At 40.9% G+C, this 27,225-nt stretch overlaps 1 protein-coding gene across 8 annotated transcripts in view; it reads left to right on the top strand.

The window, feature by feature from the left end:
* pde4ca (phosphodiesterase 4C, cAMP-specific a) overlaps positions 1-24,609 on the top strand; it is a 57,127-nt gene extending 32,518 nt beyond the window's left edge. For 4 of the 8 annotated variants that reach the window (XM_037786682.1, XM_037786683.1, XM_037786688.1 and 1 more), the window contains 15 exons: positions 11,607-11,798; positions 13,500-13,544; positions 14,066-14,102; positions 14,807-14,880; positions 15,012-15,064; positions 16,235-16,347; positions 19,166-19,259; positions 20,123-20,289; positions 20,406-20,504; positions 20,662-20,826; positions 20,974-21,073; positions 21,243-21,397; positions 21,503-21,625; positions 23,191-23,373; positions 23,475-24,609. In XM_037786682.1, coding sequence (XP_037642610.1) covers positions 11,607-11,798; positions 13,500-13,544; positions 14,066-14,102; positions 14,807-14,880; positions 15,012-15,064; positions 16,235-16,347; positions 19,166-19,259; positions 20,123-20,289; positions 20,406-20,504; positions 20,662-20,826; positions 20,974-21,073; positions 21,243-21,397; positions 21,503-21,625; positions 23,191-23,373; positions 23,475-23,972 — 2,098 coding nt within the window. In that variant the 3' untranslated portion in view covers positions 23,973-24,609. The other 4 variants (XM_037786684.1, XM_037786685.1, XM_037786686.1 and 1 more) reach the window with 3 other exon arrangements.
* The last annotated feature ends 2,616 nt before the right edge of the window (positions 24,610-27,225 follow it).

The raw sequence follows: 27,225 nt of genomic DNA, 5'->3' as shown, positions 1-27,225 counted from the left end.
TAATTGCGTTATTATAACAAATACATAATTTATGTGTGTGTGTTTGTGTGTCCATATCCATGTTTAAAGACAAGTTGAGATTTTCCTGTGATATCCATGAGTATTTGGCACCAGCGTACTTCGACCCTGTTTTCAAGCATGAAGCAGGATGATACATTTTGAAATTCTGCATTTTTAAAAAAAAAAATTTCATTGAAGCTACATTTTTTCCATAAACAAATACACATGAAAAACAGACCGATGTGGAAACAAACAAAGTTAAGGGTTACCCCCCAGCCACAGCCCAAGTATGGTAGAAATGTGTCCCTCATTCACAAATTGAAAAATAGAGTAAAATAAAATAAAATTCAATCCAGTAAGGTGTGAAGAGCTAATGGATGTTAGTCAAATATAACAGCATTAAGTAGACAATAAGAGCACAGTAGGACAAATTTCCATACTACTTCACTAGCCATGGGGGTGTAAGGATGGAGAAGGATGGAGAATCGATAGAAACCTATTATTCACATATTTTCCCAGTGTGCTGTATGCTTAGTTTGCCGCTGCTGTGATGATGCTTACATTTTATGTTCAGACTTTTATTGTATCTAATCTTATCCTAAATTACTTTTAGAGCGAAGAACGTTCTAAATATTGTCTGAATTCAAACTGTACCAAGTTGATTTATGCTGTCATGATAAACCCACATATTGGGCGCATATAAGGCGTCAACGTGTTTACATAATGTCATCATCACACATTTATGTCTCTCTCTTTTCCCTCACGGTGTCTGATGTTTCTCTGTGGTCTCGTCTCACCTCAGGAACCTTTACCATTAATACCTCACGCTGATCATGTTACAACATTTTTATAGACCAGGTTGTGAACTTTTCCGAATATTTTCTCCTCACTTCCTCTCTTCAGACCCACCACTTATGTTCATTTCCCTCCAATTCTTCTCCTCTCACTTCACTGTTTTCTTTGCTGGGCTATATGATCCTGGAGGATAATAGTTCTTAGTGTGTGTGTGAATGTGTGTGTGCGTAGGTAGACGAGGACACTCCTATGACTCACTGTAAATCTCTTCTGGGCTCCAACTCACTCAGGTTTATTAACTACTGCCGGTGCTTCTGACCTCACTCTGTAGTCCTTTACACAATGTCTGCAGTTACAAAAACTGTCCTTATCTGGAAGTTGTTTTCACTTAGTGAAAGACAAATTTTTTAACCGAAGGAATGCGTTTACAGTGGAAGATTGGTTATCCAAGCCTAATTTGAGAGAACAGGCACACAAAATGCAACAACTTCTCAACTATTTGACTGTGCTCAAATTGTTGGAATTTTTACAGCTGATAATCAACTTAAAAACAAACTGTAGAATTTTAGGAAAGAAAGAAAAACACGGTAACACTTCATTATACCGGTTCGCAAATTTTATGGAAATTAGGTGATAATTAGCAGGTAACCTATTTGAAATGTCTTTGGAATTACTGCCAAATTACCCCAATATTAACCTCAAAATGTATCGAAAATTACCTTATTATAAACATTATTCAATACTTATATGCTGAAATAGCATATAATCGTTAAAATAGGGCCCTTATGCTTGAGAAGTGGCTGCTCTTCATCGGAGGTGGAAAACCAAAACTAATAGAAGACACTTCTGATCAGATCAGATCAAATCTCACCATTGTGTGACTTATTGTCTACACAAATGTAACCTGATAGCTAATGTCATGATTCAAGGAGAAAGTTATTTGTTAATTATTATCTATTTATCAGCAGACATGGAAATAAAGCATATCAATTAACTTTGTATTCTTTTCCTGGAAATGTATTAAATAAATTACCAGCTATTGGGAAATAGCGGAATATTATTATTTAATATTGTAAGTTATTTTTTTGATACATTTTGAGGTAAATATTGGGGTAATATAGCAATAATTCCAAAGAAATTTCAAATAGGTTACCTGCTAATTATCACCTAATTACCGTGAAATTTGCGGACCTATAAAATGAATTGTTATTTAAAATGGACAAATCAGTCTTTCCTCTGGTCTTGTCAGTCTTTCTGCACACCTTCCTGACCATGACACCATACTAAACATGCATCAAATGTGCCAGTACAGTACACAGTAAGTAAGTTATACTGTGTCAATCGATGATTGACACAGTATAACAATGATGATTGACAGAGAGATTGTTCTCAGCAGACACTTCACACAGTGAAGTGCATCAGAGGTCAGCGTGCACTCCACATCCACCACTGCAGGCGTCACGACGGCATTGTGTTGTTTTCCAAAGAAAAGATCTGAGGAAGAGGGCTTGGCTCAGAGATTACAGGCGTCAGAGAGGGAACACTGAGAGTACAGTTCACATGTGATAATAATTTACACACACACACACACACACACAGACAGACATGCACACTCACTAGTTTTGTCTTTATTTTTGTCTGCCTCTTGCTTTCAGCTGTTCTGCATGGCAAAATAAACTGTTCTGATTTAATCACAGTGGACAGACTTAAGTACAGTAAGACAGTGACCACACACACACACACATACATACATACACACACACACACACACGCACACACAGACTTGTTTAATATACAAACCAGCTGCTGCAGTCAGTTAGGCGACTGCTAATATGTGTGTGTGTGTGTGTGTGTCGCTGTGAAAAACAAATAAAGCCTGATATAAAGTACCAAATATAGTCTTTGTTGTCGTTGGCATAGATCCATTTGTTTTCACTATATTTGATAAATTACACTTCACTACACTTATTCAATGATAAAATATAACTTTTACTTCAAACAGCCAACAATGCAGTCTTTTCTACATCACTGGCTCTATACAAACTTGTCCCATTATACAGTAACTCTGACTTGTTTTATACAAAGGTCAGTGAAGTTATTTGTGTTCCTGCCTTTCTGTTGTGTCAGCTAACACTACACTGACTCACATTCTTTTAAAAACATTTTTCACTGTCTGATTCTGATCGCAGTTGCATAAAGTCTATACTGTACTACTATTGTTTGTGTTGCTATTTATAATAGCAGCGAAACTCTACTTTTAAATTCAGTGTTACTTTGTTGAAGGCTTTTGAGGGGGGATCTACAGGATGTATGCAGCGTGTAGCCGTTTCCCTCATGTTTTTCAACATAAGGGGTTTTAGCCAGTAACAGAGACAAGGGCACAAACAGGGAGCGCTGGGAGACAAATCTAATGTTTTCCTGCATGCTGCTGCCTACGCAAGAGTTGTACCAGTGAAATCAGTTAAAGGAATAGTTTTGGGAAACACCCTTATTCACTTTCTTGCAGGAAGTTAGAGGAGAATATCAACATCTCTGGTTTCTTTACTCCTCTATGACAGTAAACTGAACATCTTTGAGTTGTGGACAAAACAAGACATTTGAGGACGTCATATTGCGTTTTGGGAAACACTGATCGATATTTTTCTCCATTTTCTGACATTTTATAGACCAAACAACTAATCGATTGATCAAGAAAATAATCGTTAGGTGCTGCCCTACATGTTATATCATATCTCGTTAGTTTAATCGCGAAAAAACCAAAGTGTAAAAAGCAATTCGCTGTTTTACGGGGGTGATGTACCAAACAATTTCTTGGCCAATAACAGGCAACCAGCAGAAACTCTAAGAAGTTACTGTTCCCGGCCGAAAAATTGTCTTGATTGCGAATTGGGCTCTTTACTTTGTTTGTTTCCAGTTTTTATGCTAAGCTAGACATGAGAACTTTTCATCATATACTCAACAAGAAAGCGAATAAGCGTATTTCCCAAAATGCCAAACTATACTTCTACTATTCTTAATGCTGATACTTATTTAAAGAATATTCAATGCATGTATTCACCCATCCATTATCTGCAACCACTTATCCTATTCAGGGTCACCGCGGGGGGACTGGAGCCGATCCCAGCTGACATTGGGCGAAGGCGGGGTACACCCTGGACAGGTCGCCAGACTATCACAAGGCTGACACATAGAGACAGACAACCATTCACAATCACATTCACACCTACGGGCAATTTAGAGTCAACAATTAACCTGCATGGCTTTGGACTTTGGAGAAAACCCACGCTAACACGGACAGAACATGCAACCTCCACACAGGATTTGTGACCCTCTTGCTGTGAGGCGACAGTGCTAACCACTGCACCACCGTGCAATGCATGTACTGTATGTCAGGCGTAATGTAATGAAATGTAATCAGATTTCATGTTGCAAAGTAAAATTATGGCCAAGAAACAACAAGCTTAGACAAAGACAACCTGTCAGCTGTTCAGGCGTAGAGTTTGTATAAGGCTATTGTGACTTAATGTAGGTATACTGTGTAAAAACACACAACCTCCACCAGGTTGCCGCATTGGCCAAATAACATGATGTCACAGGAAAGGAGAGGAAGGGCAAGACAAACAAACAGGGTGGTTCTCGCTCTGTGCGAGGGGCCACAGTGAAAACAAGCAGACAGCTTTCATCCCAGAACACACACTGGTGACTCTTGTGTTAAACATAGAAAATGTCACTGTGGATTTGAAATTGCTCCAAGAGTACTTTTTTTTTTTTAAGGCCCTTCTCTCTAATGTGGCCAGATTTACCACCTCCGTGGTTCACTTTGTTCTGTGTGTTGAGTTTGAGGGTGTGGACTCTCAGCTGCTGGTGTGAAATTTGTGGTCTCGTTAAGCCAATCCTAATCCTTGTTTGCTCCAGAACATCTTTTATGTGTCATGTGCAGATGTACGTAGAGCCTTGGCCCCAGACTATAATGCTTACTGCAAACACCCCGGCAGGAAAAAAAAAAGTTTTACACTTTTCCTGCTTTTTCTCTGCAGCTCATTTACTCCTTTCAACACACTCATTGTGTTACGTAATAGGAGGAAGGAAATACAATACTCTCTGGCGTCACTAGATGATATCTGTGTTACATTTAAATACATTTTTAAATATCTTTTCAATAAATGGCTGGACCGGTCCGGCAAGCCAGGTCTGGTGTAACAAATTCTACCACTGGCTGTGTCACAGCGAGGGCCTGGGAATGATGAATGAAGGTTCAGATGACAGCTTGCCCTGGTTTACAGGCCTATCTCCGCTCTCCCTAGCTCTCTCGCTCTGCCCCGTAGCTCCTGTATTTTAATGCTCCCCAGATGGGATTGACGTTGCCGTGACAGGCGGTGACGCAGGCGGGGTGTCGAGTATCAGGGCCACTGACAGTTTACCATCAATCACACTCCTTACCAGCCAGCCACTTAAATAACAAACGCTGTAACACACCTCTCTTTTCACACTTTTTCTGGGGGCTTTATGATGCCCGGGAATGTTGGCTCCAGTTTGGTCTTTAGACTACAGACAGTAATCAGGTGTGTGTGTGTGTGTGTGTGTGTGTGAGGGCGCCTGTGAGGCAGATGTGAACGAAGCCCTGTGTGCGAATGCAGATGCCAAATGAGGATGGACTTATCTAACCATATACAGTCCCGAAGAAGTGGCGTGTCTTTCAGCTGGCTTGTTATCTTTTATAATAGATATCTTCTCTGAACATCTTTTATTCTGTCTCATTTACAGAACAGGGCTCAGTGATAATTCAATTTGGTCATCTATTGACTTTCAGTGTAACTCGTATCTTGATAATATGATCATATTGTTTTATTGTTTCACAAAACTCTGTTGCAAATTGTAACTAAGAACAAAATTAGTTGTTTTTTTTGCACATGTGAAGTCAGAGTTTTTTTCTGATGGAATTCATAACAGTGGAACGCCGTTCAATGCATTAGGTGGACCGGAGGGTGGGCGTTGTGCTTCTGCGACAACGTCGTAGATCGGGACAGGGTTATCAGCAGTAACAGCTGTATGATGGTACTTGTCCACAGGGGCGTTTTTGGACACAATGGATCGCCTCGCTTCACAATAGTGGATGCATGATGGGTTGCCACTAGACACAAGGCACCTGATTTGGACGCTTTCAAACCGGAACCAACATGGCAGCTCGTTTGGAAACTTTTTTCTCGTATATTAAGGAAATAGTTCACCGAAATGTGTTTCTGAAAACATTCTATGTGAGAAATAAGCCATGCAGTTGCTGAATCTGCCTTTATTTTAGATAGACAACGTTTACAAGTTTCTCTGGAATTTCCAGAGGCGGCGAGTCGCGCCGGGCGCCCCTGATTTGCATAAAGAAGCCTAGACCTCAACTTTATGCAAAAGAGGAACGGCCAACGTGACGCAATGTCTCTCGAATTGCGCCGCCAGAATGCATTGCACGGATGCTTACATAGACAATGAAAGGGATATGTGGAAAGGACAGAGCCTGTGGACAGGTATTATGAGCGCAGTGCAGAGCGGCAGCCATTAGCTAGCCAGTGGGGCACCTACACTGGGACTCACATGCACTAAATGCACGCACAGCCAGCCCGGCTACGTAAACAAAGCACAGAGATGCTCAGATTACATCACAAACAGAGGGAGAGTGACTTCATTCTCTGCTCAGGTAGACATTACTCCTCTATATCTATACATAGCAAATAGTTGTTTGCTGCTAAATTAATGCTCTGGATATCGAATTTAGCACCTTTAAACAATGTAAAAAATGTAAATCCAATTTTATTGTCACACATTGTACATATAACAGCACAATGAAATTTAGCTACTGCATTTAACCCATCATAGTATATTAGGAGCTACTATACACCTGCCCGGGGAGCAGTTATAGGAGGCCTTGAAGACTTGAATCGGCAACCTTCCAAACCAAGTCCCCACGGACTGAGCTAACGCCACCCCTAAAAACATCAATACAACATCAATACATTTACCCTAATGTGACATGTTCTTTGAAATACTTGTTTGAAACCCAAAGATATTCAGTTTGCTATCATATAAGACAATGAAGCCTTTGTCTAGGGGGCAATCAGATATCAAAACTGTCGCTGATGAATTCTTCGTCAATCGACTAATCAGTGAACCGACTGTTTCAGCTCTTCAGTATATTTCCACAGTCTACAGTGGAGTATCCAGATTGGCCAGCTCTTGCAATTTCACCAAAGCCCAGCAGAGGGAGCCTGTCCACAGAGGGAGCGATTAGATCTATTTCAGTTCTCCAGACTACTACACACATCAGCCATCACTCACAACTCAACAACCTTATCTGGTATATTATTAAACAACACCCTCCCACTCGCCAGGATTGTTTCAAACAAAATCCCATTCTGTATTTTTTTAAAATTTTTATCAGAACAGGCTGAGAGAGGGAGTGAGGGAGGGAGAGGAGAGGTGGTGTTTGGGTGCGACTGGCTGGCATGTGAAAGACACAAAGACAATAGAGTCGTATGTGAAGACCAGCCGTTCAAACAGCCACGGTGCCTCTGTGGGAGCTTCCTGTCCGGACGACGTGCACGCAGGACGCTGACCTTTGACCCCTTAAAAACACAAAATGCCTCGGTTGACATATTTAGTGAACATAATGTGTATTCAGAATGGAAGTTTTTTGGGTTCACATTCGGAGCACCTTTGCTCCGTCAACATTGCCTGCATTAAAAAATATACGAAAGTATGAATGTAATATATACAATATAAATATAATGTACATACACTGACAATAACACAACAATTGAATCAACACCTCTCTGACACAAACTAACAAATGAATCTTCACATACTGCAGATATTATATGTTTTAAGATCATTTTTTGAGTCTTGTTTGGATTCTCATTTGCTGTTACCTTGGCAACAACTACTTCTGCTGTTTATGTGTATATTTTGTGAATCATGTGCATGCAAACAATATAATATTATTGTGTGTCTGTGTTTGTGTTTCAGTGAAAGGTAAATAGTCCAGTGTCATCAGTAAGTCACGACTATGTTCACTCCCCTGAGAACAAGGAGAAAACTGGAAGTGAAATAGCAGCGAGGGAAAGACGTGGGCGATATTTTGATCTGTGATCTAATTTTAGCTCGGCGTCGGCTTCAAATAGAACCTTCTCCATAAATATTCATGAATGGAGGGAAAAATCTGCTGCTCTGTGATGCAGAGGGAAAAGAGAGGGGAGGGGGATGGCTCCCTGTTTTACCTGAAACGCTGTTTTTAGCCGCGTCGCTGCCTCTCTCGGTCTATTCCCCATGCATGGTTGAGGCTTAATTTAGCTGCATAGAGGGAGAAGCGTCGTGCCGAAACAAAAATAGAAACGAGTTTTATGGTCAGAGCACGTAGGAGCAGCCAGGGGCACAGCATCATTAAGGGAGGACAGAACAAGATAGATGGAGACAACAGGATAAAGAGTGAGGAGTGGGTTTCAAGCTACACGTGCATGTGTAGTAACTAGGCAGGGATGATGATGTGTGCTTACAGCTCAAAACACATGTGTAAAGTGGCACTGCTGTAGCACATTAAGAGCATCATTTACACACTCAAAACAGGCTTAATTCCTAATGTTTCTGTGAAGATAATGATTAATCCTCACATCTGTGCCAAATACACATTTGTACATTTGCAGGCGTGCACACTACCATCTCGTGCCACACTGGCCCAGTCACACAGTGCACAGTTAAGACCTAAAAAGCCCCCCATGTGTGTGTCTCAGAACAGGCTGTACTCCCTCTTTCTCTTTGAAATTGTATTTACTCTGCCTCTCTTTTTGCCCTATTTTACACCCCGCTGTGTTCCCTCCCTCCCTCCGTGCGACTCCTCTCTCCTTGGCTATGTATAGTGCAGCCAGTGAGTCTGAATCTGTCACATGAATGGAGGGATGGGGGCTTCTGTTCGGTGTTATGTAATAGCCAGTAACGCACCAACGTCTTGTCCTCATGCAGCATCCCTAGGAGGATAGCAGGGAGGGGAGGGGCGCTGGAGGAAGGAGTGCAAAGAGGAATGAATGGGATGTTTGCATGCTGTAGTTGGTGCACATTCAATATTATACTGTAGAAAACTGCAGCCTGTTTTAATGCTATTAAAGCTGTAATTAACGATAACGGAAATATCTCAACAACTATTTGATGGATCGGTGCAAAATTCAACATTCATGGTCCCCAGATGATGAATGAAACATTTGTGATTTTGATGCAAATATCTCAACAACTACTGGATGGATTGCCTTGAAATTTGGTACACACATTCACTTCCCCCTCTGGATGAATTGAAATAATTTTGGCGATCCTTTAAGTTACCTTTTCATATAGAAAGCGTCATCATTCTAAATGTTAATTTGTCCAATACTTATTTATGACCATATATGACATTTCCATCAGTTGTCCTTTGTGTTCAGTGCTAATTAGCATATTTTAAAGAGGACCTATCATGCTCATTTTCAAGTACATACTTGTATTTTGGGTTTTTACTCAAACATTTTTACATGCTTTAATGTTCAAAAAAACGCTTTATTTTTCTCATACCGGCTGTGCTGCAGTACCTCTTTTCCATCTCTGTCTGTTGTGATTGGTCAACCGAACCAAACTTTTCAGACTCCCCTCCAACTCCGCTCTAAATAGCTTTGTTTGAGGACATGCCAAACTGGCCGCTAGGCAGGTGTTATGCAAATGTGTTACATGGTGACATCACTACGTTACAGAAGAAAAGGCAGGAATTCAAGCAAGGCGTTTCAGCAGTGTTTCTGTGGGGGAGAGTAACTCCCTTTAACGTGGACTTTGTAACTTTGCAGACCTTTTACATGCACAAAAAAATAATTATAACACACTAAAGGAAAGGGGAAGAGCAAAAAAGCACAATAGATCCTCTCTAAACATGCTAAACTTAGATGGCGAACATGGTAGCTGCTAGGATATTACATATACATAAACATATATTCTGTTGCACCGCATTAATCAAATGAAATCAGAGGTAGCTTGTAATATATAGACTTCACACAGCTATACAGTGTATTTAGTGTCATGTTATTCAGTACTCTGTCCAGGAATTTGGGACATACTCGGGACTGTGATGATGTTTTGGTGTTGTGTTTCATTATTTCTCACACTTATCACCAACAGACATCTCAAAGCTAACACTCCTGCACCTATAACTCCAGTTTTTTTGTTGTTTGCCTTGGATTCCAGGGATTTTTTTTATTTTTGAATATCGTTTCCACTGCTGTATTTATTTGAAAAATATTGAATGTGTGCCTTAGCGTCTTGCCCGTCCAAAATCCTTCACGTTCTGCTAATGGTTGTTTTGCTAAAGCGTGGACTTCGACTCTGGAGTTCCTCAGACTGTTTAGAAAAGGAGACGCGTTGCCAAACAGAGCTGCAGGTTGACGGAGTCTCTCTGTGGGTTCGCAATTCAGCAGAGGGGCTGTGGGAAAATAGAGATGTGGATCAAGGCAGAGACGTGCCCAGACTGTGGAGAGAGGCTTCGCCGTGCCTCTGTGTGGTGTTTTTCTCTGTAGTCGGATCGTGTTTGATCAGGAGGAACTCCTCCTCACCTGAACGCCGGGCTATATTTAGACTCACACTCACATGACCCCACGTCAATACTCTGATGCTAATTTTACACCCGCTGTTCACACACAGTCCTTTACCGCATGCAGACCTCCTCTGGATGTTCACACACCAGCATGACATTAGCCATGCAGGCTTCACACCTTAAATGAAGTGCACATCATGTTGTCCATGTCATTATTGTTGTTTTTCAGGCTAACTTTTCATTTCAAGTAGGCTGGCTGGAAGTGGTGGGATTTTCCTAAAACCTCCAGAAGCAGCAGATGGAGAGATTTTTGCTGTCAGTTAAAATGGTTGGCCCGACTACGGCAGAAGGATAATCGATTTGCAGCCATCAGATTAGAATCCATTCTGTCTGTGGCTCTCAACACCCCCTCATTGTGGTTCCTGTCTAATTTAGTTTTTTCTTATCACAGACACATTTAAATGCAGCGCTGCTGAATGTAGTCTACTTTGTGGGACATATCGGTGTGATAGCTGCACTCCCACATATTCACACTATTGTATCCTTTGTGCCACCCTCCTAAATGTGTCATTTTTAGCTCTTATTTTGGTTCATAATGGTCACACTTCCTTCTAGATTACTCTATTTCCTGTTTAAGATATAAAAACATCTGAATGCTGTTACCCAGTGATGAAAGCTAGTGATATTTTTAGATTTGAAGTATTGTGTGTATTGTATTTCTCTCTTTCATTGTTACTGGAGCAACCCCAGTAGTCCATGGATCGGTCCTCATTGATCCATGTATTTGTCTCACTATCACATTCAAATTTCCTGCTGCACTCACTAAAACAAATTTATTCAATAGGACACCACAGCTGGGATTGTAACAACCAGTCAGCCAGTATATTTTTATTTAATGCTACAAAGAATCACAAGATGACGAGCTGTATTTGTTACAGATGCATCCAGAAACAGATTCATACAGGACAACATGCTTCCTGATGCTCTCAGCAGACAGTCTGTTTTATATATGGTCAAACTAGCAGTAGGATCAATATTTTAATGGGAAAACAGCCACTTGTTAATGGTTTTACAACCCCTAAACCAAGAAGTGGGTTTCTAGGAAGGCTGCTTCTTTCATTTCCTTTCCCTGCTGTGGAATACATCTGCATGTTTGTCCATAAAATGTGTTTTGGGTCATCTAACCTTAATACACCCTCTCCCTGTCTCTCTCTTGTTGTTATAGTTTTGATGTGGAGAATGGATTGGCAGTGGGCCGCAGCCCCCTGGACCCCCAGGCCAGCCCTGGCTCTGGTCTGGTCTTACAGGCCAACTTTCCTCACAGCCAGCGGCGGGAATCCTTCCTCTACCGCTCCGACTCTGACTTTGACCTATCACCCAAAGGTCCTTCCAGAAACTCCTCCACTGCCAGTGACCTGTAAGTTCATCTCAGCTGTTTCGCAAGTCGATACCGTTGATATGGCACCTTTTAGTGAACGGGAAACACTCTACTACACAATATACAATATTTTATATTTGTTGTGAGATTAGGATGGTGGGTTGATTTTTCCATTCTCATTCCCACGGCGTAAAATACTGATGCTTTGTCACGCCCTCCGACGCTTGATGCCGACGCACAAGGCACCCTTTAGTGTCTGTATGAGATGCACCAGGCTTTCAATTAACTGTAATAAATAATGTAAACCCATCCGCGGCAATATTAAATGCTCAGGGAAAGTGCTCCGGGAGTGTGGTGACATAGTTTAAAGAGTGTAAAAACACACACAGGGCGGATAGAAAGGGAGGTGGATTGGTCAAACAAACACAAAGCTTTCACTCAGGAGACCGCTGTTTGTGTCCTGTGCGTTCACGTTACAATCAGCTGTTCGCTCGTGTCCTGCGTTCACAACATTAAGTTTCATTTTCACTGTACAAAATTTCAAACGCAAACACAATGTTTTTTCCTAAACCTAAGAAAAAGTATTTGTTTGGATTCACAACATTTAGCACAGGTTTACTGCGTCTTTAAAGTGACGGCAAGGGGTCTGACAAAGCGTCAGTATGTGACGATGAGTTGGGATGAGAACGTGTAGGCTACTTCTATGTTGTGTGCTTATTTTTACATGTATTGATGCTATGTAGTGTATATTTGAATACACAAAATGAAGGACATGCTTTCCACAACCTAACATATTCAAGGTCTTAATAATTCCCATTAAAAGCATGTTGAATTGCTAAATAAACCTCTGTGATGCTCTTATAAAATATTAACTTGTTATCTCACTATGCAAAAAAGGCTTTAAGCCCCAACCCCAAAACCAACAGTGTTCTGTGTGTTGTGCTTTAGGTCACATGGTAACATGAATGAGTATGCTGCAGGTATTAAGTCTTTACTCTCAATATATAACAGTGTAATCACAAGTGTAGCATGAGACGTCTTTGTACAAAGCCTTTGGTCCTAACGTTGGGATGCCAGTGTAAGACTACTGCTGTGAAATGCCCTCGAACCAAAAGAGTCTTTAAATGTTTTTTTCTTCCTCGTGCCGAGAGGTTTCCACACTGGAAGATTCAGATGGTGCATTGGTTTAAGGGTTGGCTCCCTTACAAGCTGAAGCAAACAGTTGCGGTCTCAATTTCATTTGCAAATTTGAAACTAGTGTTTTTGGCATTTTCTTTGGATTCCTAGAGAGCGCTCTGAAGCAAAAGGGCCGTACTGTTTAGGCAGCGTGCTTTTTCTTTTATGGCTTATGATCTATCAAAGCTATTCTGCACGTTTTCCTGTATTTGATAAGAGGGGTCTACTTTAAGTGAATTTTGATTTATTGTCCCAGTCTTTCAGTTTTATCAAGACACTATTAAAACATGCTGTGCATTGCGTGTCTAAAAAACCCACAGATCTCCAGCCCAATCATTAGTACAACCAGCAGTTTTTTTCCATCACAAGTGCTCTCGTGTCAAATCTGCTTCACTAGGATTGCAAGAAATTGGACACATTTCTTGTCTGCTGTTTCTTTTTTTGTGCATACAATAGTGCCTAAAACAGCCCCCGTACACAGTTCATAATGTCTAAACACCTTTAAGTCTGTAAAGTAAGCAGTCGCAGGTCTCCTCATCGACTCTCGCTTATCTGTTTTTGAAGGGAAGAAGGCTTGAAGCACTGGGAAGTCAACTGGTTGTCATCTCGGTGAGACATGATATAACAAAAATAAGATAAAAACACTGACTCTGTCCCCTTGAAAGCCCTCTCCTGCTTTCCCTTTAGATGGCTTCAGAGCCATTTCCCACCTCCCTCCTGACAAACGTGACTAAATATTAAATGCTTAGACCCCCCCATCCTAAAACACCCAGTTCTTTTTTGTTTGTTTTTGCATGTGACGCTTAATCAGAGACAACCAAGTCTGTGTTTTTATTTACCAGTTATATCACCCACCCTTCCACCTACCCAAATCTGTTTCCTCACCAACCTTACTATACGCAGTGCATGACAGATTTATTTTTTTAACATTTTAACAGAATGATGACAGAGGGAGAGATGAATGAGCACAGACAACCTTGTTTTTTTAATAAACTAGAAGTGATACCAGGCGCAATTTGGTTTATTTTCATCTAACAACGATGAATTATTAAAATGTAGGAGCTTATAGTTTGGTCGTCTAGTCTCTGTTTCATGCCTTTTCCTCCTGTGTATTCTGTTCTGTATTGCAGACACACAGAAGACATGATTGTCACACCATTTGCACAGGTGAGTCCTCTGAAACCGTTCAACCTTTTTGGAAGCAATTTTCCCTTTTTTGTGCCATTTGAAAATTTGCCAGATGGTCGAATAAAAAGAAAACTTCACTTGTTAGCTAAAGACAGCAGGTCTTTGAAAAAAACTGTAATAATAAACTCCAGATGGTACGAGACTGGGCTTCACCGCCTCATCGGAACAGCCCCTCAGCACTGTGTTGGCCCTGCGACAGGACCAGGCGTCCCGCTGGCGTTGCATGGCTCTTGCGTGGGACGTGCGTCACACTTGTGCTCACTTTACACCGTGAAAGAAGCGGTGAATCCAATCCTGCTGGATCATGCTGTTTAAATCTGCATGCTGGCCGATAAGGGCTGCTACATGGGTCATGCCTGGACACCGGATACTCTGTGGGCTCCTTCTGCATGCTGAGTCAGTGTTTGGCTACAGATGGAGTGACAGACATGACATAGAGGGGTGTCAGTGATGCCATCAAAACATCAGAAAGGGAGAGGGGGAATGCCTCGGCGTAGCACTTCAGTTTGGAGGATGAAAGCCAGAGTGTCTCGTTTCAAAGGCTTGTCAGAGATTCACATTAAGAAGCATTTAGATCTAGCTCAAGATGAATTAAGTGAAGACATGTACAAGCATTTAAGGCTATGAATGAAGTGATATCTGTCGATGATGATGATGATCAATCTGTTGTTCTTATCTTAAAGGTCCTCGCCAGCCTGAGGACAGTCCGAAGTAACTTTGCCGTCATAACCGACCAGCAAGATCGCACTGCCAGCAAGTAGGTTTTTAGAAAATGTATGAAAATGAATCTTCTAGTGATCTCACCATCACATCTGACATAATGTATAATCATGCTGTAGTTACAGTAGTGGCTTTTGCTTGCTGACTTTTGATGGTCTCTGTCTACAGGACGCGATCCTCAGGCAGCAACCCACCATCCATGTGCAAGACCAGCCTCGCAGGTCGGTGCTGGTGTTAGAATGAGCTATTTACTCATCAATATCCCATTATCAACACTGACCCTGGTCAGAAAGACTGCAAGGACATTATCATGATTAAATTTGTGAATTGTGAAATCTAGGTCACTGGTAACACGTCACAGTAATGAATTAGTACATTAAAAAATACATGACATCCAGTGGTGTGGGGGGAGTATTCCGATTATTTACGTAAAAGTATCAATACCACAATGTAAGAATACTCCTTTAAAATCTTGCATTGAAAAAAATGTCCCATCCGGAAAAGTATGTAAGTATTATCATTAAAACATAATTAAAGTATCAAAAGTGAAAGTACTCATTGAAAAAAAATGGCCCCTGCTCACAATTATATGTTATATTATTACATTATTATCACTGATGCATTAATGAATAAGCAGCATTTTACTGTTGTAGCTGCTCAAGGTGGAGCTAGTTTGAACTATTTTGCATACTGCCGAGCAGTTTAAACTATAACTCTGCCATCATATTTTATGCTTTTGTGGTTTTTCCTTTTATTTTAGTGTGTTATATTGGGTTTTTTTGCATGTAAAAGGTCTGCAGAGTCACAAAGCACAAAGTCCAGGCCAAAGGGAGTTACTCTCACCCACAGAAACACTGCTCCTGAACTGCCTAAAAAGCCTTGATTGAAGTCCCGCCTTTTCTTCTGTAACATGGTGATGTCACCAAGTAACACATTTGCGTAATACCTGCCTAGCGATTAGTTTGGCACGCCCTCAAACAAAGCTTATTAGAGCGGAGCTGGATCGGAGTCCGAAGAGTTTGGTTTGATTGACCAATCACAACAAAGTGGGCCAGCTGACCAATCAGAGCAGACTGGGCTTTCTAGTAGAAACCCAAAATACAAGTATGCACCTGCAAATGATGATAATAGGTCTTCTTTAATATGTAAAGTAACTGGTAACTAGAGATGTAGTGGAACAGAAATATAAAGTAGCATGAAAATAAATACAGTAATGTACAAGTAGCTCAAATTTGCACTTAGTAAATGTACTTATATATTCCACCACTCTCAAACAACAAGAACAGAAGGTTTACAGCCCATTTTAAGTTCCTTTTGAAATGTAACCAGTATATGAATGCCCTCTTAGTTGTATCCTTCCCATAATGCCTTGCTGTGTTTGTGTGGTACAGAGGAGCCTCACCAGCAGCTGGCCATAGAGACTCTAGATGAGCTGGACTGGTGTCTGGAACAACTAGAGACGCTGAAGACTCGACACTCTGTCAGCGAAATGGCTTCCAACAAGGTACTTCAACATAATACACTAACACAAAGTGAGCATGCACACCTGTCACGGGATAAAAGGTAGATACACACTGCCACACTGTTCAGGGTTACATTTAATAGTGCAAGGTTACAGTGCTCTGATCTGTACTGTGATTCACCCCCCCTGAAGCATTTTATTAGTCATGTCCATCTCGTTGCCATTTTTAAGGTAGTCCGACTCCAACTCCATGAACACGGTACAGTAGATGACCCTGAGCTCAACGAGGTCGAACCTAGTGCTTATTTTAAGAACATTCAATATACAATATACAATATTTTAATGTTCCTCACATTGGAAAACGTTCAACAATCAAACAATTGAAGCAGCATTTAACCAAAGTCCAATTTTAGCTCATGATTGTTAAGATATCTATAAATATCAAGCAGTCCTTTCCACCGCCGCTCTTCTCTGAGATCGTAATGGCCAAAATTCAATCAAATTTAATTAAATTGAATTTGTTTTTCCCTCTTGAGATGAAATACGTCAGCATTTTTTTTTTTTTTTTTTAGAACGGGTAATAAAAGCAGACATGTTAATAATTTCCATCCGTTTTTCATTAATGGATGGCAATCTTCTGCATCCTGAATTAGAGTGGCCTCCAAGTACAACACTGAGCCAGCCCGTGGATTGTGTGCGATGTACTGTAAGTGCAGTTAGCCTCCACTGATCCCTAAAAAATCTAATACAAAGAATCCATCATGGAAATATGAATAGAATCTCCCGTCCGTCAGCGGATGGGTGAGGGGCTTATTCCATGAATGAACGGGATGGTTTCATGCATGCAAGTTAGAGACTAGACACACAGACACACCCTTCCCCCCACTCGTGTGCAGAAAAATGTGAACGAGGTAGTGGGAGATGAAACGGCATCCCCCCCACTCCATCCACTCTTCCTCCGTGTATCCCTCTCCTCACACCGGAGCCTCGTGTGATTCCACGATTAGACCGCCCACGCACATCATGCACATGCTCTCCATGCTTGCACATACAACACACACACACACTTCCCTCCCATCGTATACATACACACACTGCCTCCTGTCACACACATTACCTGCGTTGATACTATTACACGCTCACATCCATGCAGGCACACGGGAGGCTGGGAACATTTCTTCTGCATCTCTGACGAATATATTAAAACAGTTTTGTTCATCTCTAATGACTCCTGAAAGTGTCTTTGAGGAAGAGTGAGACCTCTCTGGACCATTGAAACATTAATGTATAAATAGCTCAGTTGAGGAAACGCTCATTTAAGCCCATTCAGAATGTTTTTCATAGCTGATCACCAGCACTGATTTGATTTGAAGCATTCATAAATCAACATCCAACAGCCTGCTTTGAGCGAGGCCAAAATATTTATTTGTCTTATGTTTACAATCATGATAGTGGTACTCACATCTTTGTGGTACAGTGTTTACTGTTCTTATTTTTAACCCCATGAATGAACCCCCCCCCCCCTCTCCATCCATTCAAAGCTTTTCCTTCATATCTTCTTCAAACTTGGTGCACATGGTGTGTCTCACAACCTCAGCCCTGCCCACTTTGTGTGACTCCTCGCCTATGAGGGCCTCTCGTGTCTCCCATCCTCTGCTGCAGCAGGAGCCTGATTGGCTGCTATTCTTAGGCATTTTCAGAAGGAGGCGGGGATTAGAGTACCTCGTTCTCCCTCTGTTTACACACACAGGGGGAGCGGGCAGTAACTGAGTGAATGAGGGAGAGTGAGAGGAAGCGAGGGAGTGTGGCTTCTTTGCCTTGCATCCTCGCATCCCACAGCATTCCCACAGCATTCCCACAGCTATGCTTCCACACTCTTGTTCTTCCACGGATCTCTGAACAGCTTTTTTTTTTTATTTCCATCTGTTCAGCTCGTAGCAATCAAAGCTTCCACAGCACTAACCAGTGGACTGTCTGCTCAGTTTGGATTTTGCTCAGGCAAGCAATACAGGAGCACAAAGTGTCCCCGCTGTCTGTCGAGCAGGCAGGACGACCAGAAAGCTTAGCTCTCTCACTCAGTTTTATTTTTGCTTGACTTTGTGCTGAAATGCCAGACGAGAGTTATTTCATGTCTGCGTCGTGGATCTTCATTCAGGTAAGGATGATGTGGGAGGGAGGGGATGTAGACTGCTCTGGGCTCACATGTTGCTCGTTTTTGTGTGAAGAGGTGAACAACCGGTGGTTTAGATGAGACTTTCTCTGACACTCAGGACACCTTTAATTAGAAATGTACATGTTTTATTTGATAAACATGATCCACATGCATGCGTGTGTTTGGGTGCAGGCTTACTACGAGTAGGATCAGCCATGCATTTTTCTGTGGCCAATCATTGGCTGCTGCACTGTGTGACGTGATACACACACACAAGCACATGTGAATGCTTCAGAGAGAGAATCTAGGTGTCAGTGGTGTAGCCATTCTGGGTGTATTTATAGATTGTTAATGGTTGTCTGTGTTTAAATGAGTTACTCAGAGTGATCCCTAGTGATGAGTTCTAGTAAGTTAAGCATTATTCAAAATGGGAAGAGGGAAATCAAGAGTTGTGAATTGCTTTGTGGCATCTGTTCTCACATTTAACTAAAGCAATGACGCTACTTACACCAAACCTGAAGGTAACATGTCAGACACAGGGACATATAACATACCTAATTCAACAAGTTTACATTTCTTAAAAGAGAGTGTTTCTCCTGATTTGATTTTGTTGGTTGGTAGAGAGAAAGACAGATCGCTTTTCGCTTTTTAGTAAAAAATGTGTGTGATCAAACTCATGGATGTTTGTGTGTGTGCGTGTGTCTTCAGTTCAAGAGGATGCTGAACCGAGAGCTCACCCAGCTGTCAGAAACCAGCCGTTCGGGGAACCAGGTGTCTGAGTTCATCTCCAGCACCTTCCTAGGTAAAACATCTTCACTTTGCACAATCCATGCGCTGCACATAAAGATATGTATCATATAAATGACATGTTATTGTTAAGGGAAGACACTACAGGTGAAAAGGGTAAAAAATTTAACTAATAAATATCACCATCAAACATCCGCTGTTGTTGTTTAAATATGCAGATAAAGTTTTGTGTTGTGTGCTTGTTTTTTTACGAAAATACTGTCAACAGCTTTAAAAAAAAAACTATTTTTGCCATGTTTTTAGGAATAAAATGTTCTATAAATCAAGCTATTAATGATATATGAACAAACCCTTCTGTACAAGCCTTCAGAATATAGATAGGAATGAAACTGAGAAGTTTGGTGTATGTAAGTGCTATCACAGTGGAGATTTCTGGCTCAGAGTTAGAGAGAGAAAAACCTCATTTTGAGAAAATGGCCTTTAAAGATATGTATTGTAAAATTTCTTAGGCTACATTTTGCAAGATACTACAGGTGAATAGGGTAAAGATGTTTAACTAATAGATATCACCACTTGATTACTTACATTAAGACAATTCTTTTTTGTGTCACAATTTTTCTGGAATTTTATGTTTAAATATGCAAATGAGGCATTATCTAATGCTAACTTTTGGTCAATTTAGGAGAAATCAACAGACGCACATAGACAGAATAGTAAAATAAATACCTAAAAGTGTATTTTGGATGTTTTCTTTCCACTAGTCTGTAAGAAGACATGTTATTGAACCAAAATAGCCCAAAATCTCAAAATTGACCATGAAAAACAATGTTATTGCCTGGGGTGTCTCCCCCTTAGCGTTGCTAATGTGATCACTAAGAAAAATGCAGTATTAATATTGTGTGTCTCTTCATCTGACAGAGAAGCAACATGACATGGACATCATGTCTCCCCCCGCCAAGGAGAAGGACAAGAAGAAGCGGCCCATGTCCCAGATCAGCGGTGTGAAGAAGGCCACCCACAGCCTCGCCCCCTCCACCATCCCTCGCTTTGGGGTCAACGCCAGCCAGGAAGGACTCCTAGCCAAGGTATGAGTTCAACACTTGTTTATCTCCATTCAAATCATTCTGAATTGTTTTTGACATGTTCCTCCTTGTACAGTGTGCTGTAATGATATATGTTTGCGCTTATTGTCCACCGGCAGGAGTTGGAGGACATAAACAGATGGGGTATTGACGTCTTCAAGGTCTCTCAGTATTCTGGAAATCGCCCTCTGACGGTCACCATGTACACCATCTTCCAGGTAAAACAACTGTACTTTCTCAAACACAGTATGGTCCTTTTATAACTAAGTAAATGAATGAATGAAACAATGACGTACAAAGACATTTCAGTAAATGATTTAGCTTTACCTTGACTGACCCAGCGTCTGACGTGTTCTTCCTCTCCTGCTGCTGTAGGAGCGTGACCTGCTGAAGTCCTTTAAGATCCCAGCGGACACTTTCATTACCTTCGTGATGACTTTGGAGGATCATTACCATGCCGACGTGGCCTACCACAACAACATCCATGCTGCAGACGTGGTCCAGTCCACACACGTCTTACTGTCCACGCCTGCTCTGGAGGTAGACACCCTAATAATTCATTTTAGGGAAAGATAAAGATACAAACGTCATCATTATTAAAAACCAAAACAGTAGGATCTGTACATGTTGAGAATACTGTACACACACACACGTATTGACAGTCACTGCCTTCTTGTGTTGTCCAAGGCTGTGTTTACTGATCTGGAGATTCTCGCTGCTCTGTTTGCAAGCGCCATCCATGATGTTGATCACCCCGGAGTTTCCAATCAGTTTCTCATCAACACCAGTGAGTTTGCATAGCTCCACAGGGATTATGTGAACGTGCGTGGGAGCTGAGTGTATTTAACTGTGTGGAAGACGGGTCTGTGTAGAGTTGTTTTTCTGCATACATTTCTTTCCCATTCAGGTGGTTTACAGTGCTGTCTGTAAACTTATTTTAAATGTTTTGCCTTCAGATTCAGAACTGGCCCTGATGTACAACGACTCATCGGTGCTGGAGAATCACCACCTGGCTGTTGGCTTTAAGCTTCTGCAGGAAGATAACTGTGACATCTTTCAGAATCTCAGCAAAAAGCAGAGACCTTCGCTGCGCAAAATGGTCATTGATATGGTAAGACGCTTGAGATTGCATACATAGTACTGTTTCTGTTAAGTTTTAAGTTAACACAGTGTTTTCTTCAGATCAGTTGTTTTAATTGAATTGCTTTACCCACAGGTGTTGGCCACAGATATGTCTAAACACATGAACCTTCTGGCAGACCTGAAAACCATGGTGGAGACCAAGAAAGTCACCAGTCTAGGAGTCCTGCTGCTGGATAATTACTCAGACCGCATACAGGTGAGAAGCATTTTGCCAATTATTCATTGTTGGTTAATCAAAATTTCTATACAAACAATGAATACAATTACAAAGCGTTATGTAACATGTGACACATTTTGCAGTTCCCCTCATTTCTACAGAGAATTTTAGCATCTTTTAGCTCGTTGGTTTGGTTTTTATATAGGGGTGTAAGAAAATATCAAAAATATAGAGTATCGCAATATCATGTTTTGTGATACTGTATCGATTTTTTATTAATAGTTTACATGCAAAGATGAACTCAATCAATACTTTATTTCATTGGCAGAGAGATGCGCCCGCTCAGTGTATGTGCCCTCTCAAAGTAGGGCTATGATGATGGATGTTAAGGGACTGTGATAAATGCAAATGCAGATCCCACTGTTCTGATTGCATAAAAATTTAACTTTTTTTACACTGATTTTATGCATATAGTGGTGTGCTCTTTATATTAGTGGTTCCCAGCCCATTTTCCTATGTCCCCCCCCTACTTGTATCTAAGAAAAGCTGATAAAAACATTTGTTTAATCGTTGAATAAAATCATGTGAATATGGTAAATGATTACATCCTTGTTTTTCCAATACATTTTTACTTTTGGAAATGTTTGGATCACAGGACTCGGAAACAATCCTACGCAGCCCCCAGTAGAATCTAATTCTACAAATAGTATAATAATATTAGCCTGATCTTTATTTGCAACTGTGCACTAATACTGGGTTTAAACAGAATGTGGCCTACTAAGTAGCAAAAAAAATATATCTTTTTAAATAGTTTTATATAGAGACTTTTGTATAGATTATCCAGTAAGTGTGTTATTATGTTATTATGATTTTAGTTATACATGTGCAAATCTGATTTTGACAACCTCAGAGCAGACCAATCCTGGCGCGCCCCCTGTGAACTTTGGCGTCCCCCTAAAGCGGAGCTTAAACTATAAAAGTTTTCTTAAAATTAGATTTAAAAAATATATATCACCTTGCTTACAGTATCACAATATATCGCGATATATTGAATTGTAACCCCTGTATTCTGATACGTATTGTATCGCCAGATTTTTGCTAATTACACAGCCCTATTTTTACAGACTCCAACTTCACAGTTTTGGTTCAGCTTCCCCGCTAATCAACCCTGTTTCCAGCAGGCAGGTGTTTTCAACATAAAATTTCTAAAAACCCACTCTACACTACCTACTTAGTACCGAATGGCAGACAAAGTTACAAGTAACTGGTGAACATTGCTGCTAAAGAGCCAAATGTTTCTCTCAAGAGTTGATCAAAACCAAAACAGAACTAAAAGACGAGTGAATATTGAACTTACATCAATCAGCTGGCCAGAAACACAACTCCAAATCAATGCTAACGTTGCTCCGTGTCTGCTGTATGTCTAAATAAGCAACTGTCTGCTAACAGTTCACCCCCAGCACTTTATAAAGTGTTTACAGCTTTTTATGCTCTCCCCAAGTAAACAAAAATCAATTCTTACTGCTTCAAGTCAAGTCAGGTCATGGTGGAACAAAACAACTGAAAATGAATATGTTTTCAACGTGTGTTTTTTTCCACCGCAGGTCCTTCAGAACATGGTGCACTGTGCAGATCTGAGCAACCCCACTAAGCCTCTGGAGGTGTACCGGCAGTGGACAGACCGCATCATGGTGGAGTTCTTCACCCAGGGGGACAGGGAGAGAGACAAGGGCATGGAAATCAGCCCCATGTGTGACAAACACAACGCCTCAATAGAGAAGAACCAGGTACAGTATTGAAGCTGGAGCACTTACGTCATGAAACCTACTGTAAATAATTAGAAAGTGTTAAATATCGATATATACCACTTCTTGCCTCTCTCTTTCAGGTGGGTTTCATTGACTACATTGTTCATCCTCTGTGGGAGACGTGGGCCGACCTTGTCCACCCAGATGCTCAGGAGATCCTGGACACACTGGAGGACAACAGAGAGTGGTACCAGAGCATGATCCCCCACAGCCCCTCACCCCACCCAGAGTTCCAGGAGGAGGGAGCCCTTGCCGGGGAAACCTCGGCGCTCAGCGGAGGCTCCATTGCGGCCGACAAGTTCCAGTTCGAGCTGACCTTGGAAGAAGAGGGAGAGTCCGATACGGAGAGTCCAACTGAGGAAGAGGAGGGCTACAGCGGCAGCAGGGGGCCTGAACTCTCCAGAACTGATTCTGGCAGCGGATTTGATGCGGTGTCTGCTACGACTCGTCTGCTCACCAAAAAGCTCACTACTGACTCAGTCAGGACGTTTTCTTTAGACTCTGATAAAGAAATGTCAGAAGACAGAGAAACAGACCAGGAAGGCGTCTCTGGAGTACGCTTCAGACTTGGCACATAGCACCAGTCAAGAGTTGTGTTTCTTTTGGCCTTTTGTTTATTTTTCTTGATTTCGGTGCCTCCTCTGTCACTCCCCTTCTCCCACTCCAACCAAACACCACCGACTCTGGTTTTTGCGGACAGGGTGACAGCGAGCCTCAGGGTGGGGAGCACGGGAGTGCGACTGGGTGTTAAGAAAGTCTGCAGTTTTTACACAGCAGTCACTTGCACTGGAGAGAGACAGAAAGACGGAGTCACTGTTCTAATAGAGGACAGGAAACCAAGTTTCTGACCGGTCCTTTGTGTTCTGTGTCTCTCAGTCAGACATACTGTGGATGAAGTTCTACAGAGACAATGAGAAGTTTAAAAAAACGTCCTTTTTACCAGCCAACCCAAGGTCTACTACAACAAATGACGGAACCGTCTTCCTCTTTTGTGAAAAAAGTGAGGAAGTGATGAATGAGCGTGAAAACACGACAACGTCTCGTAAGACATCTTGCCAAACTTGCAATTTACAGGGACAATGCTGTTTTGCCTGCATTTTTTTAGTTTGTTTGTTTATTCTGTTGTCTTTTATTTAGGTCCACATGCAGTGAAATAAGGTAAATGAAGATACAGTAAATAGCAGACTTCAAAGCAGTGTAAGCTAAGTAACGGCAGAAAGGAGCTATGCGTGGTTTTATGCAGGAAACTTTAAATGTAGCAGACATTTTGAGTGACTATCATTGTTATTGTAAACGTAGCACTCCTTTCAGCTGGCGTTGCACAGCCCATTTAATTGTGTTCAGCAAGCAGTAGTTTTGGAAGAATATGACTATAATGAAGTGGCTGGCAGTACATATTATTTTGAGATTTTCAGTTACTATTTCCATTTTTATTATCCTAAACTATGATATTGTCAGCGACAAAACTGAGCCAGGATTAGTGAAGTGTTACACAGTCAAGGAATTGCATCCAAAGCAATGTGGGCTGTGCACATGGCGCCTCCCAGTGTTGACAAGTGGAACTGAAGTTCTGGCATTGTAGGCAAATGATTTGCAAGATTTTGCATAGGCCTATATGGAAAATACATTCAAAACGTATTTAACTGTAGGGCTACCCAAAATATCAGTTCTATTTGTTGCTCTTCTATTTTTGTTGGATTTTCTTTTTAATTTCAAGTCACTCATTTTTTGCATTCTTGATATTTGGCACCAATTTTTTTATCAGTTTGCCTTCAAGTTTAGCACTTTACAGCTTTGTTCACAGCTAGCCCTCGTTGTGGTTTTTAAGGGCTTGAGCCAAAACATGAACACATTGGCTGCGAAACAGTTTGTCCACGGCTGTCAAGCAACCAGCACAGACATCATGCAAAAACTAAACATTACAGCTACGAATGCATTATACCATCCATGCCAGAATTTATTCTCTCTCATTGATCAATATTTCGCTCTTCACAGGGACATAGTCAATGACAAAACAAGTGCCAAGCAAGCATGACACAACCCGTACTGTAATTTCCATTTTGCCACTGGCTACTTTCCATCAGTGACTGATAAAGTTGGTTGATTGTAGCACCCCGTGTGCCAATCTGACCCTCTAGTGTCTCTGTTCCTCTTCTTTTTTTTTCTAACTCCTGTTCAAACAGTAACTGAAACTGATATTGTCTTAAAACAGTGATGTGTTTTTAGTGTGTGTGAGTGAATGACTGGGTTTTGATGTATTTGCTAAGAAAAAACCAAAGCACTTTGTATGGTACTTTTACAGTTCTGCACTTCCAGTACAGTTGAACATGTATAGTGACTGTTTCACTGTTTTTCTGTTGGCCTGGTGGTTGAGTTGAATTGCACGGGCTGGACCACTACAGCTCTTAAAGGTCAGACGTTGGAGGGACTGAAGTTCTTTTTATAATTGACTGTAAACAAAAAAAAAAAGAAAAGTGTTTTATTGAATGCATGACAGTGGCTGCAGGATTTAAAGAAGAGCACACTTACTAAACTTAGCCTGTGGAGAAACGTGTTTTATTTTATTATGAAACATGAAACAGAGTAAATCATGTTTTAATGTGTGAACGAGCTTTTTTTTTTTTGACGCCTTATTTTCAAACTTGGGATTTTATTTTTTTCTGGTCATAGATGTGTTCACTGACATGCTGGAGTAAAACATGTGCAATCCTTTCTGTAGCCATAAACAGCACCAAACAGACCAACACTCAAGGATGCCTTCAACACTAAGGACTATTTAACAACAGCTTAACCAGCACAAATATGCGAAGATTCAGTCTGTCTCTCTGCGTGTCACTAATTGTTTGATTTTGTACATTTTCCTCACAGTGCTTCGTGTACAGTTTATTTATTATTTCTGTATTATCTGTCAGAAACGATGGAACAGTAGACTTTTTTTTTAGTCTGAGGTTTAGTACTTTATAGCACAGGACAGATTTCGACTATTACTCAGCTTTTGTCCTTCTCGTTTCATTTCTTTTATTGTCTGCAAATAACATTATGCATAAGCAAAACTACTTCTTCTTGGTATAAAAATAGTTTATTGACAGATTTCTATCTGAGTTTTCTGGAACATCTCTCATCTCCTGTCTTCCTCTGTTTCCACTGATCTGAACAGATCTTACAGCAAAGTGTGCTCATCTGAGACTTCTTTGGTTCATAGTGAAGATAATATAGTCACACTCAAGCCTCAAGTCATCCTACATCAGTATTTCTGTTCTTAGAGATTTTATGAATATGGGTCGTGAACTAAGACTCTGCAGCTTTGACAATCCAAACTCTGCTGTTTTAACTGCGGGTGTGTTAGCCCCCTCTCCAACTAGAACTGTATGCCTTGCCAATAAAGGAAAAACTCTTCACTCTTTCATGTCTTGTTCTCTGCTTTCATGAGAAAACTAAATAATAAAACAGTAAAGAATAATAATATTGTAATTACAGATAATGGTGATCTCAAGTACAATGCAGCCAATCATTGTTCAAACCCTCATAGCTTTATTTTTAAATCCTGGTTTCTAAAGACCAGATATTCAGGCTGAGTTTTAGAGGAAGGTGTATAGAATATGCAAAAGCTACAGCCATAAAAATATGGAGTCTTGTGGTTTTATTATTCACTAGCGTAAACATATGAACAATATTAAATATATGATAATGTCAGACAGTGTGAAATAAATTGATTACATGTTTAATAACTTTAAAGCTACTTAAGAGGAAATAAAAAAGGTAATACTGTATGTTCAGTGGAAAATAACCAAGAACATTTACTCAAGTACTGTACTTCAGTACACTTTTGAT

The sequence above is a fragment of the Sebastes umbrosus genome, chromosome 12, assembly GCF_015220745.1.
Source record: "Sebastes umbrosus isolate fSebUmb1 chromosome 12, fSebUmb1.pri, whole genome shotgun sequence".
NCBI classification, from domain to species: Eukaryota; Metazoa; Chordata; class Actinopteri; order Perciformes; family Sebastidae; genus Sebastes; species Sebastes umbrosus.
Note: the sequence above shows the minus strand (reverse complement) of the source record. Positions and strands in the feature narration are given on the sequence as shown.